Consider the following 11,895-nt stretch of genomic DNA (forward strand, 5'->3'; position numbering starts at 1 on the left):
AGGACCAGCTCCCACAGAGATATCAAATTGGGAGCAGCTGCTGTGTCCATGCAGCCGCTGCATCCCAGGTGACACGAAAAGGCATACCTGCACAGGAATGCGCGGAATGCCTGTGTTCCATAAACATGGCTTCACATGGGCGTACACATTGATACTCCTCATGTGAACGGGGCCTTAAAACTAAATTTTGAGGCCTGATATGATGATGATGAAGATATGGCTATCATTTCATATCATTTCGTCACAAAAAGGCTGGAGAAATGAAATGACAACAAGTGCCATTCAATGTAAACGTCACTATTCCAGTAACAATGGTTTAGAATTAGTGGATAAAACTGAATAAAAATGATACACGGGATGGCCGATGCTTCTTTTGATTTCAGTTCCTTCCTGCAACTTTTCATTTTACCGTCTTGTTTGTATACAATTCTCTGTGAAACACTGCGCTCTTTTCCCTGAGGTAACCATAGTAATCCCAACAAAAATGTGAAGGCCGCACCAAGGCTTCGGAGGAATTAATAGCAGCGTGATGTCTGTCGGGAGTGTGGGAGGTCAGAGACCGCCGCCAATTGTGGAAATAAAAAAAATGTGAGGTATTTTATATTTGACAGGTGACAAGATCAGGAGAAAACACTTCATTTTATTGATTGTGCGTGATATTAACCATTAGCCGCCCGGCCTATAGCCGTTTGGCGGCCACAAAAATGCTTCAGCTTTCCGGGTGCACTCCATGTGGCATGCTCCCGCACATGTGCAGTTCGCGCGGTTGCAGAGCCGTGCAGCGGTGCGATCTGTCACCGGCCGTGTACAGATCTGAGTACCGACCCCGTTGCTGGTACCATGTGACCTGCTGTGACCAATCACAGCAGGTCACATGACAGTTGTATACAATGGATGGCTTCATTCATGCCATCCATTGTATACTAGTGCCTAGCTGTGAATGGTCAAAGCAGGTCACATGCACATGTCATGTGATTAGCTGTGGCCAAATCACAGCTAAGCACAAAAAAAAAAAAACCTGAATGAATCGATTTCATTCAGGTAAATGCTTGCTTATAGCAAAGTAATTCTTTGCTATAAGCAAATTGTGTTAAAAAAAAAAAAAATACTGATCACTTCCCCAAAGTAGTACAATGTTACTATGGTAACATTGTACTACTTTGGTCATAGTAAAATATGAAAAAAAATCTTAAAAAAAATAAAAAAAAGTAATAAAAAATTAAAAATAATAAAAAAAAAATAAAAAAAATAATATATATATTTTTTCATACTGTCACCAGTCAGTGTCCCTGTTCACCGCCATGCCAGTTATATGATGATGCTGTACTGCACTGGTGACAGTATGTAAAAAAAAAAATAATGAAAATAATTTTTTTAATTTTTTAATTTTCCGAAAAATTATGACAAAAAAAATACAACTTCAAAAAACTCGCCATGCCTCTTATGAAGTACGTCGGACTGTCTACTCTGCAAAAAGGGGTCATTTGGGGATATCTGTACTATTCTGACATTCTTGGACCTCAAGAAATTAGATTGGCCGTCAGTGCTTCAGGATTGATCAATATTCAGGTCTATACCATAGTTTGTGAACTCTATAACTTTCCTACAAACTAAAAAATACATCCTAATTTGGGTTATTTTCACCAAAGACATGTAGCAGAATACATCTCGGCCTAAATTTATGAAGAACAATTATTTATTTGTAAACTTTTATAACAGAAACAAAGAAAAACGTGTTTTTTTTTCAAAATTGTTGGTCTTTTTTTGTTAATTTAGCAAAAAATAAAAACCCCGGCGGTGATTAAATACCACCAAAAGAAAGCTCTAGTTGTGTGAAGAAAATGATAAAATTTTAGTTTGGGTACAATGTTGTATGACCGTGCAATTGTCATTCAAAGTGTGAGAGCGCTGAAACCTGAAAAATGGCCTGGGCAGGAAGGTGTAAAATTGCACGGTATTGAAATGGTTAAAGTGTCACTAAACCCACAACAGTGAAATCAGTCTGTATATGCAGTAAAGCATGCTTGTTATACTCACTGTGGAACCTAAGGGGTTAATCCTCTGCATTGTGTAAAAATGTTGTTTGATCCTGTCTTTTCTCCTCCCCTTCTTCCAGTGCCCCCCTCTTATCTCCTGTGGAGACACCCTGCACATGCTCAGTTTAGTGTGTATTGCTAGAGAGGTGTTTTTTTTTGTTTCTTGGGAGAGTGCATGTGATCAGCACAGGACCAATCAGCACTGTCCAGACAGAGGTCAGGGGTTCTGTATCCTCCTAGAGCAGAATGAAAACTTCTCCTTCAAGCTTTAACCAGTGCTCTGCTGGACAAGATAGAAGTCACAAGACTGCTCCAACTCCTGATGAGAAAAGGTATTTAGCAGTTTATTTTTACTAAAATAATTGCACTTCCATGTTCTGTGTACTGTGGAAAATCAGATATAGTGAATGCAGGGTCCTGGGTTTAGTAACACTTTAAATCATATCTATGGATAGAAAAGGGAAAGGTCAGAACCCATCAGGTTTTTATAGCCATCACTGGGGAGATCCCCCCCTTTTTATATGTCCCGCTGAAGGAAGGTGACTGGAAACCCAAAAATGTTACAGTTTTCACCACAAGAAATGAGTTGAAATCTATCAAAGGAAACACTTGGTTCATGACAAATGTCAAGTTCCCATGTGTTGTCACCCTTATGAAAAGGGATCCACAGCAAAATACTCTTCAAAGGTCATTTGACAGGTGATATGTTGTCTTAACACTAAAAAGGCTGAACCACTGCATGCATTGACCATAGTTAGAAGGCACACAGCCTGGCTTGGTTTCGAGTCCACACAAGTGCCCCCATAGCAAGTGGCTTGTTATGGGGGTGCTCAGAAAAGAGGAGGAATCAGGAGCACCAGTGGGGGACCACAGAAGAGGAGGATTGGGGCTTCTCTGTGTAAAAATATTGCAGGCAAACATGATCCTTCCATAGGCGTATGCTTGTGTGACTGAGGCCTTTCACATGGGCATTCCGTCAGTGATTGACCCATGATTGGACAGATGAAGATTGGACTGCAATGTATCCCTATGTGTGGCTGGATATAATCGGATGTATGTCTGTTTATATGGGGATAAGAGCAGGATCAATGGACTGAACACAAAAAGCTTGCATCCAGGTTCAATGTTCCCGACCTGACTAAATGTGGGCAGACGTTTGAGTAAATCAATAGGAATTACAGCGCTCTGTTTTCCTTCATCACGAGATGGAAAACAGAATTGATATGGATATCTGATCAGATTCTGATTGGAATCAGGAGATCAATTTAGGATCACCTGCTGAGATGAAACCAAGGGCCCAGGGCTGCTGTTAGAAACCACGGGGCCCCATACTGCTAACCTGAAAGGCGCCCCCCCAAAAAAAAACAGTTATGAATGAACACAGTGAGTGATCGATACCGACCACTCATTGTTTTCATTCAGGAAAGGAAGGGGCTGGTAAATTTTACATATTTACCGTACCCTTCCCCCACTCTCCATCCAGAGGAATTCTATTGTGTGCTTGCAGTTGTCGGTGGAAAGGAGAGGGGGAAGCCGGTAGCACTGCGGGGGTGGGGGCACACAGGGGGGCCTGGGCAGTAGGGGGAAAGATATGGTGCACAGGGAGGGTAATGGGTGTAGCGGGGGGAGGGGCGATTACTGGAACCGATCCCCTGTATATCTCTCTCTGCCACAGCTGAAAGCCAGCAGGAAGGAGAGAAGCCAGCTTTCAGCTGCTGCAGAGAGAACCATACAGATCAGTTCCAGTACTTGTCCCCCCAGCCATGCCGTTCACCATCTCTGCTCACATCCAATTCACCCAGTTGCCTGGGCCCCCCTGTTGGCCTGGGCCCTGTACAGGGGGACTGGTGGTACCCCCTTATCCACAGCCCTGTGTGAAATGGGCCCTATATATAGACCTAGTGCTGGTCTTATCACACATAAGGACCATTGGACCCCAGTCTGGAACCATGTGAGCATGGAGCACACTATCTGCCCCACAGGATCATAGGACAGGATGCTGCAGTGCCACCCTCCACCTCACGTGTGGAGTTACAGTTATGGTATGGGTTTTCTGATTCTTATATTATTATTATTATTATGTGTTATTTCAGATTATTCTGATTATTCCAGACTATGGATTTTCCAACCATTAGCCCACAGTTGCTCATTGATGTTTCATATCACAGCTCAGTACACGGCTCAGTTGTGTCTATAGGAATCCATGGTGACAGGTTGTGTTTAGGAATGTCTGTTCACTGACACAAATCCGGTAACCAGGTCAAACACGACACCCAGAGACCTCACTAACGGGAAACCACCCAGGATTCTCCACAGCAAGCGGAAACCATGGAGCCCTGGTAACCGGCAGCGGCGTAGCTCAGCGCGGCTGATAAGGAGTTACGCACCCCCACTAGCGTAAAGACATCTGTGAATAGTACTGCTAATGGAAGAGACTTGGCGCTCGCCAAGCGCATTGCGGCGGTTACTAGGACGCTACTTGAGCCCCGCCCTTTACAGAGAAAGCATCCAATCAGAAAAACAGTCAATCATTTGAATGGAACCAATCCGTGCGTTTCAGTGACTGACGAAAGCGCCTAACATGCAGCCAATCACGACCTCGCTGTGTGAGCATACGTCCATGACGGGCAGGTTGGCCAGCAATAGCTGTTTCTGTATTCGTCCTGCCCCCGTCCTGCCGACCAATTGTAGAGAGAGCTTTAGAAGCGCGATGGCCATGACCCGCCTATAAAACGAACTGCACGAACCACTTTATACAGTCAGTTTCGCGGCGTACAGGGAATAACAATACAAACACCATGAGAGAAATCGTACACCTGCAGGCTGGCCAGTGCGGCAACCAGATCGGAGCCAAGGTGAGCTGTCTGGGGGCCTATGAAACGAGCTGCTTGGCTCTCCTTCCAGTGCCTCTGCCTGCCACTCATCAGGGTCCTCCATACGTTTCCTCACACCGATTACCGAGCCCTCGCTGCGTTCCCCTATTGGCCTATAAGGGATTTTTATCACTCAGGCTTTCGTTGGCTCTCGTCTTAGTGGGCGCGGCCTAGCCCATGAATGGGCGTGTCTCTCCAACCTGTCATGTCACGTGCTTTGCAGGTTTCAAATTCAAAAGCTGTCACGTGTGTAAAGGTGGCCTGTTTCTGGTGTGCTCCATAGGAGCTCTGCCTTCATCACTCAGGGCTGCCTGAGATGTCATATCAGAGGGATCACACAGCTGTAGTGGGTGATGTGCACTGAGTAGTAGGGGCTTCTGATCTGTCATGGTGTAAGGGTGACGTTCCCTGAGCAGTGGGGGGCTTCTGATCTGTCATGGTGTAAGGGTGACGTTCCCTGAGCAGTGGGGGGCTTCTGATCTGTCATGGTGTAAGGGTGACATGCACTGAGTAGTGGGGGGCCTCTGATCTGTCATGGTGTAAGGGTGACGTGCACTGAGTAGTGGGGGGCCTCTGATCTGTCATGGTGTAAGGGTGACATGCACTGAGTAGTGGGGGCTTCTGATCTGTCATGGTGTAAGGGTGACATGCACTGAGTAGTGGGGGGCCTCTGATCTGTCATGGTGTAAGGGTGACGTTCCCTGAGTAGTGGGGGGCCTCTGATCTGTCATGGTGTAAGGGTGACGTTCCCTGAGTAGCGGGGGGGGGGCCTCTGATCTGTCATGGTGTAAGGGTGACGTGCACTGAGTAGTGGGGGGCCTCCTGATGTGTCATGGTGTAAGGGTGATGTGCACTGAGTAGGGGGGCCTCCTGATGTGTAAGGGTGACGTGCACTGAGTAGGGGGGCCTCCTGATGTGTAAAAATGTCCATCATGCTTGTGGGGTTTAACGGCACCACAAACTCACTCAAATGTGCCAAGCTCTGTACCTGAAAGCTGCAGGAGCTTCTTCTGCATAAGGCTTCCATGTCAAGTGAATGGGTTGCCCTACTATAGTGTCCAAAAGAGTGATATGAATGGGGAGCAGCATCGCAGGCAGGTGATTAGTTGCTCTTTAACCCATGTTACAATCTTTCCATTCTACTTCTATCTTTAGATCCATGTCATCTTGAAGGCCTAACTGAACAGTCTTGGATTACATTCAGTCACTGCACTGTGATGTATAATGTTGGAGGCTATAAAGGAGATTGTCCAGTTGAATTGTACCTCTGATTCTAGCTTCATCCTTCAGATTGTATAGAAATTCTGTTCCATCAAAACAGATTTAGTTAACGTGTGGATGAGTGGCCTATTGTGGTTGGCTTTCTGTGCCAGCCCCGATATTGGTGCTCATTGTACTGGGAAATGTCAGCTTTAGCCACTAGGATATTTGTAAACAAATTGTATGTACGGTGTTTATAACCTAATGCAGGCCATAGATGGGTTGTTTATCGGACGAATTTTCGTCCACATGAAAAATCGGCCGATATTCATGCCGTTAGTGGGGCCAGCCCGTCGGCTGTTTTTCGCGGATCTCCTCATTTTTATCGATCATGATGGAAAATATTGGAAATGGAAAATGCTGCAAAAAATGGCCGTTTTTTTTCATGCACATTGGTGGCAGCATCAGCAACGGGGCCGACCGTCCCCCCCCCCCCCCCCCCGTTTATCGCCCGAAAATTTGGCCGATAAACGGCCCGTCTATTGCATACATAACAGACTTGTCTGGGGAGAAGAGTCTTCTAAAGTCTTTAAAATAGAGTTCTTTTGTTTTTTTGTTTTTTTTAACTTCCACTGGTTTCCAGTGCCCCCCTGGTGTACAGTGCTAAATGGAAATGATATTTTTCTTCTAAATACGTCCTGTCCCATCTGCCTACATGATGTCATTAGCCAGGGGTGGGCAACTGTGGCCCTCCAGCTGTTGTAGAACTAAAAGTCCCATGAGGCATTGCAAAACGGACAGTTACAAGCATGACTCCCAAAGGCAGAGGCATGATGGGACTTGTAGTTCACCAAAAGCTGGAGGGCCACAGTTGCCCACCCCTGCATTAGGCATTTCCCTTTGTTCTGGGATATCTGTCATCCATGCCAGGAGTCTTTGGGAAGCCTTATAATGAAATGTAAACAATAGTGCTTGTATTGATTTGTTTACACAAGTTATTTTGCACTGCCTTGAATATTATTGCTTTGGTTTATGATACATTAATTTTATGGAATAGCGTGCGGTTATCACCAATGAAATGTGATTGACTGGTTGCCATAACAGTGTGGGTACTTCCGCCATTGCTTTGGCAACCACTACTAAACAAACTGTGTGGCACAGTGTCGTTACTGCACTGGCACAAGATTGTGAGGTGCATGCTGGGTAGCCAGCTGCACTGAATCCTGGAAAAACACAAGCAGGCTTCAGATGCCCACATCTTGGATGGCGGCCTGCCTGCTTCTGTGATCAGGTAAACTTGTACAGATTTAAAACTAACCAGGATGAATACTGTAATAATAATAGTTACTACTTCCTACTTTAAATGTACTAGTAATAATCATGGGGGGAGCTTTTTTAAAAAGTGTATAGGGGACTGGAGCTGCACTTTAAGTGTCTGTCTCTGTCCATTAAAAAAAAAAAAAAAAAAAAAATTGAAAAGGTTTTGAAAGCAGTCTAGTTTCTAACTTAAAGCGGAGCTCAACTCACTGTCTACAAAAAAAAAAAAAAAAAAAAAGTCAGCAGCTACGAAAACTGTCCCACGATCCTGTGGTGTCCTCCCCACAGGCCGTTTCAGCGGCTGTCCTGTGTACCAGGTGTCAGCATCTTCAGTGTGGGTACCCGGCTGTGACAGCTTGCGGCTTCACAGCCGGATGCCCACTGCACATGCGCAAGTAGCGCTGCGCTTTCTGTATGGCACCGTAGTCTTCTGGGAACTGTCACGTGTCCCAGAAGACTACAGGGTAGGAGGACAACTTCCGCTTCTGATCACCTAGGCGATTGGAGCGGCTTCTCTTTAAGGTGGGTGTAGGACTATCTAGTATACTGCTGTCATTACTTGGGGCATGTCCCTATATCCTGAACTGAATCCAAACAGAAGACTTTGGATTTTTTCATGAGATCTCTGCCAGTTCATCAAGTCGCCTGGCTTTACTAAGCCATTGATCAGCATCTAACAGATGTTGGGAATAGAAGTGTGGGACAACTGATCTATGGTAAACTGATACTTGACACACCCAGGCACTTGCAGCCCTTCACCAGGCTTTTGAAGTAAGTTGATGCTTTCTTAGTTGCTATCTATTGTTTGCTAGAGCTGTGGCAACCTGCTAGATGGGATAGCTGGGGTCATAAAATAACCTAAAACTGACACAATGACAGTGCCTGCATGTTCAGGATCTACTGAATGTGGGGTGTCCCACAATACAAACTGTCTGGTCCATTAGTAATGAACAGATGACAGGCAAGGTGAAGTACCAAACATGCCTACGTAATGCTGGCCATCCGTACAAAGCTGTGCAATTTCTACTAGGTCTACCAACCATCTAGTCCAGGGGGTAGGCAACCTGCGGCTCTCCAGCTGTTGCAGGACTACAAGTTCCATCATGCCTCTGCAAGTCATAGCTGTAACTGTCAGTTTTGTAATGTTGCAGTGCCTCATGGGAAATATAGTTATACAACAGCTAGAGAGCCACAGGTTGCCTACCCCTGATCTAGTCAGTAACCAGACTCTACACTACAGGTTAAAGGGATTGTTTAGGTAGGGTAGTGCACTACACAGTATCATGCTTCTCAATGAGTGCTATTGCGTAGTTGAAGCTGCTGGAAGATGTCTGACTGGTTATGTTTAGGACATTAAACTGGTGAATAAAAGTGGAATGTTTATTGCCCATGGCAATGGTTGATAAACCCATGTTGGATGAAACCGAGCACTGCATGACGTATGTATATTGGAAGCAGACTAAAATGCCTGGCATGAAGATGACTGCTGCTGAAGTCATATAAATGTAAAATTCTATTTTTATTTTTATTTTTTTTATTTTTTTTTTTAGTTCTGGGAAGTAATAAGTGATGAACATGGAATTGACCCAACTGGCACATACCATGGTGACAGTGATCTCCAGCTGGAAAGAATAAATGTCTACTACAATGAAGCCACAGGTGAGATGTTCTACATCTATAGTACTTCTTACAGCCAGTAGTTAAAATGATACTTACAGTTGAATGTATACCTGCAGGTGGCAAATATGTTCCCCGTGCAATTCTGGTGGATCTGGAGCCAGGCACAATGGACTCTGTGCGATCTGGACCCTTTGGGCAAATCTTCAGGCCAGACAACTTTGTGTTTGGTAAGTGGGGGTATATATGGAGGGGGGGAGAGAATTGCTTGCATTTAGGGATGTGCTGGAGGTGGTTCATAGTGTCCTAAATGCAGTAAGGTGAATATGGTGTTTAGAAGCCCCTGGGGTGCACTTCAGTGACAGTAGTGTTTTAACATGTCATACTAATGGCATCTGGTACCTAGCATGCGTTTCTAACCTTTTCAGTGTAGTGCTTCACAGAAGAAGTACTTCCAGAAATCCAATTCAGATCATTGTTACTGCAAGAGACAATCCAGCCTTGCTCAACAATGGCATTATCCCATAGCAATCAAATGCTTGAAGGCAAATTCAGATGAGCTACTATAGGTTTCTGCATTTAAAGCAGAACTTCACCCTCATTTACATCCTCTTCTGCTCCCCCCCCCCCCCCCCCCCCCTCACTTTTTTTTTTTTTTTCTTTTCTTTGGGGGGGAGCTGGCTCCTGGCTTGACGTACTTGCTCCCACTTCTGGGTAAGATCAGAATGGCAGTCTCTTAGCTTTTCCTATTTCTCCCCCCAGCTCCCCTACAATATCTGTCGCTGCTGACCGAATTTTTTGGGGGAGACTGGAGCTCTGCTTTAAGAATGTTATCAAATCAGGACCCTTGGTTTAATTTCTGCGTACATCTGAAATGTTTTCTTTTTCTTCTATTTTAGGTCAGAGTGGTGCTGGAAACAACTGGGCAAAGGGTCACTACACAGAAGGAGCAGAACTGGTTGACTCCGTATTGGATGTTGTAAGGAAAGAAGCAGAAAGCTGTGACTGTCTCCAGGGCTTCCAGCTCACACACTCTCTGGGTGGTGGGACTGGCTCTGGCATGGGTACCCTCCTTATTAGCAAAATCAGAGAAGAGTATCCAGACAGAATTATGAACACTTTCAGCGTTGTGCCCTCCCCTAAAGTGTCTGACACTGTAGTAGAGCCATACAATGCCACCCTGTCCGTGCACCAGCTTGTAGAGAACACCGATGAGACCTACTGCATAGACAATGAAGCCCTGTATGACATCTGCTTCAGAACTCTCAAACTCACCACCCCCACCTATGGTGACTTGAACCATCTGGTATCAGCCACCATGAGTGGAGTCACAACCTGCCTGCGTTTCCCTGGTCAGCTGAATGCTGACCTGCGTAAACTGGCTGTCAACATGGTTCCCTTCCCTCGTTTGCACTTCTTCATGCCAGGCTTTGCCCCACTCACCAGCCGCGGTAGCCAACAGTACCGTGCCTTAACAGTGCCTGAGCTAACGCAGCAGATGTTTGATGCCAAGAACATGATGGCTGCTTGTGACCCACGTCATGGCCGCTATCTGACTGTAGCTGCTGTGTTCAGAGGCCGTATGTCTATGAAAGAGGTGGATGAGCAGATGTTGAATGTCCAAAACAAGAACAGCAGCTACTTTGTTGAATGGATCCCCAACAACGTGAAGACTGCAGTCTGTGACATCCCACCACGAGGCCTAAAGATGTCTGCCACCTTCATCGGTAACAGCACAGCCATTCAGGAACTGTTCAAGCGCATCTCTGAGCAGTTCACTGCTATGTTCCGTAGAAAGGCCTTCTTGCACTGGTACACTGGGGAGGGCATGGATGAGATGGAGTTCACGGAGGCAGAAAGCAACATGAATGACCTGGTGTCCGAGTACCAGCAGTACCAGGATGCCACAGCAGAAGAGGAGGGTGAATTTGAAGAGGAGGCTGAGGAAGAAGCTGCATAATCCAACTTAACTGTTCCTTTTCATACCTGTTCTGTTTACTTGTTTGTGTTCTTTCCATGTTTTTGTTCAGAAGTCTTGAGCCACTGAATTGCTTACTTGCCTTAAGGTGAAACTCAAGGTTTGTCTGGCCTTCATGTATTCAAAACCTTACACAGGGCTGCCAACTTGGTTTCCTATAAAGGAAACCTGAGAAATACAGGGGCTAGAATTGTTCGTTTTTTTTTTCTGAAAGGGTCACTACACAGAAGGTGCAGAACTGGTGGACTCCGTATTGGATGTTGTAAGGATAAACAAACCTTTCCTAGCTCTTGTAAATTATTTTCACCTGTTCTGTTCACATTTCCATGTCCTCTTTTGTCACTGTGGTTTTCTTGTTCAGAGCTTTATAGAAGACTTAAGCTTATTAAAACTTTTCAAGTTTCTGATTTGGTGTCCTTGGAGTGGATTTCTCCTTTTAACATGTATTTTAGAATTACACCTTGCCTTTTCAGCCAATTCCTTTAGATAAAGTTTGAGAAGTAATGGCTGCTATTGCCTAAAAATGCTGAAGGCCTCATGCACTTTGGACATTTAACACAGATGTTAGGGTTGTCTGGAGTTTTTTTTTTTTTTTTCTTTGCTTCTAAACACCCCTGCTTGTTGGTCTATGTGTGCATGTAGCCGTTTAGAAGCAGAACACTCCCAAACCCCCCAGGATGCCCAGGAGCAGTAGCATTTTGGCAGAAAAACACTTAATGCATCTGAAAATTAACTTTAGGCATATCAAACACTTTAGTGTTAGTCCATTTCAATAGCCAGAATAAAGGATTCTGGCTAAAGAAACAAAATTAACACTCAAGTGCTTGATGCGTTTACATGTCAACTTTTTTTTTTTTTTTTTTTCCCTGACAAA

General features: G+C 45.0%; 1 protein-coding gene across 1 annotated transcript; it reads left to right on the forward strand.

The window, feature by feature from the left end:
• The first annotated feature begins 4,735 nt into the window (after positions 1-4,735).
• LOC149463624 (tubulin beta-4B chain-like) lies at positions 4,736-11,428 on the forward strand. Its single transcript, XM_089675206.1, has 4 exons — positions 4,736-4,891; positions 8,977-9,085; positions 9,163-9,273; positions 9,943-11,428. Exons 1-4 carry the CDS (start codon positions 4,835-4,837, stop codon positions 11,001-11,003), a joined length of 1,338 nt encoding a protein of 445 aa, XP_089531332.1. The 5' UTR covers positions 4,736-4,834; the 3' UTR covers positions 11,004-11,428.
• Positions 11,429-11,895: the final 467 nt, after the last annotated feature.

This window comes from Staurois parvus, unplaced genomic scaffold, assembly GCF_062004578.1.
Source record: "Staurois parvus isolate SC_StPar_1 unplaced genomic scaffold, SC_StPar_1.0 ptg000154l, whole genome shotgun sequence".
NCBI lineage: Eukaryota > Metazoa > Chordata > Amphibia > Anura > Ranidae > Staurois > Staurois parvus.

What these genes read in the sequence shown, in the direction of transcription:
- LOC149463624 (XM_089675206.1), top strand. Translation starts at nt 4,835, where the DNA reads ATGAGAGAAATCGTACACCTGCAGGCTGGCCAGTGCGGCAACCAGATC. An exon ending in GCAACCAGATCGGAGCCAAG is followed by an intron (nt 4,892 to 8,976) that starts GTGAGCTGTCTG and finishes TTTTTTTTTTAG; the next exon opens with TTCTGGGAAGTAATAAGTGA. An exon ending in GCCAGACAACTTTGTGTTTG is followed by an intron (nt 9,274 to 9,942) that starts GTAAGTGGGGGT and finishes CTTCTATTTTAG; the next exon opens with GTCAGAGTGGTGCTGGAAAC.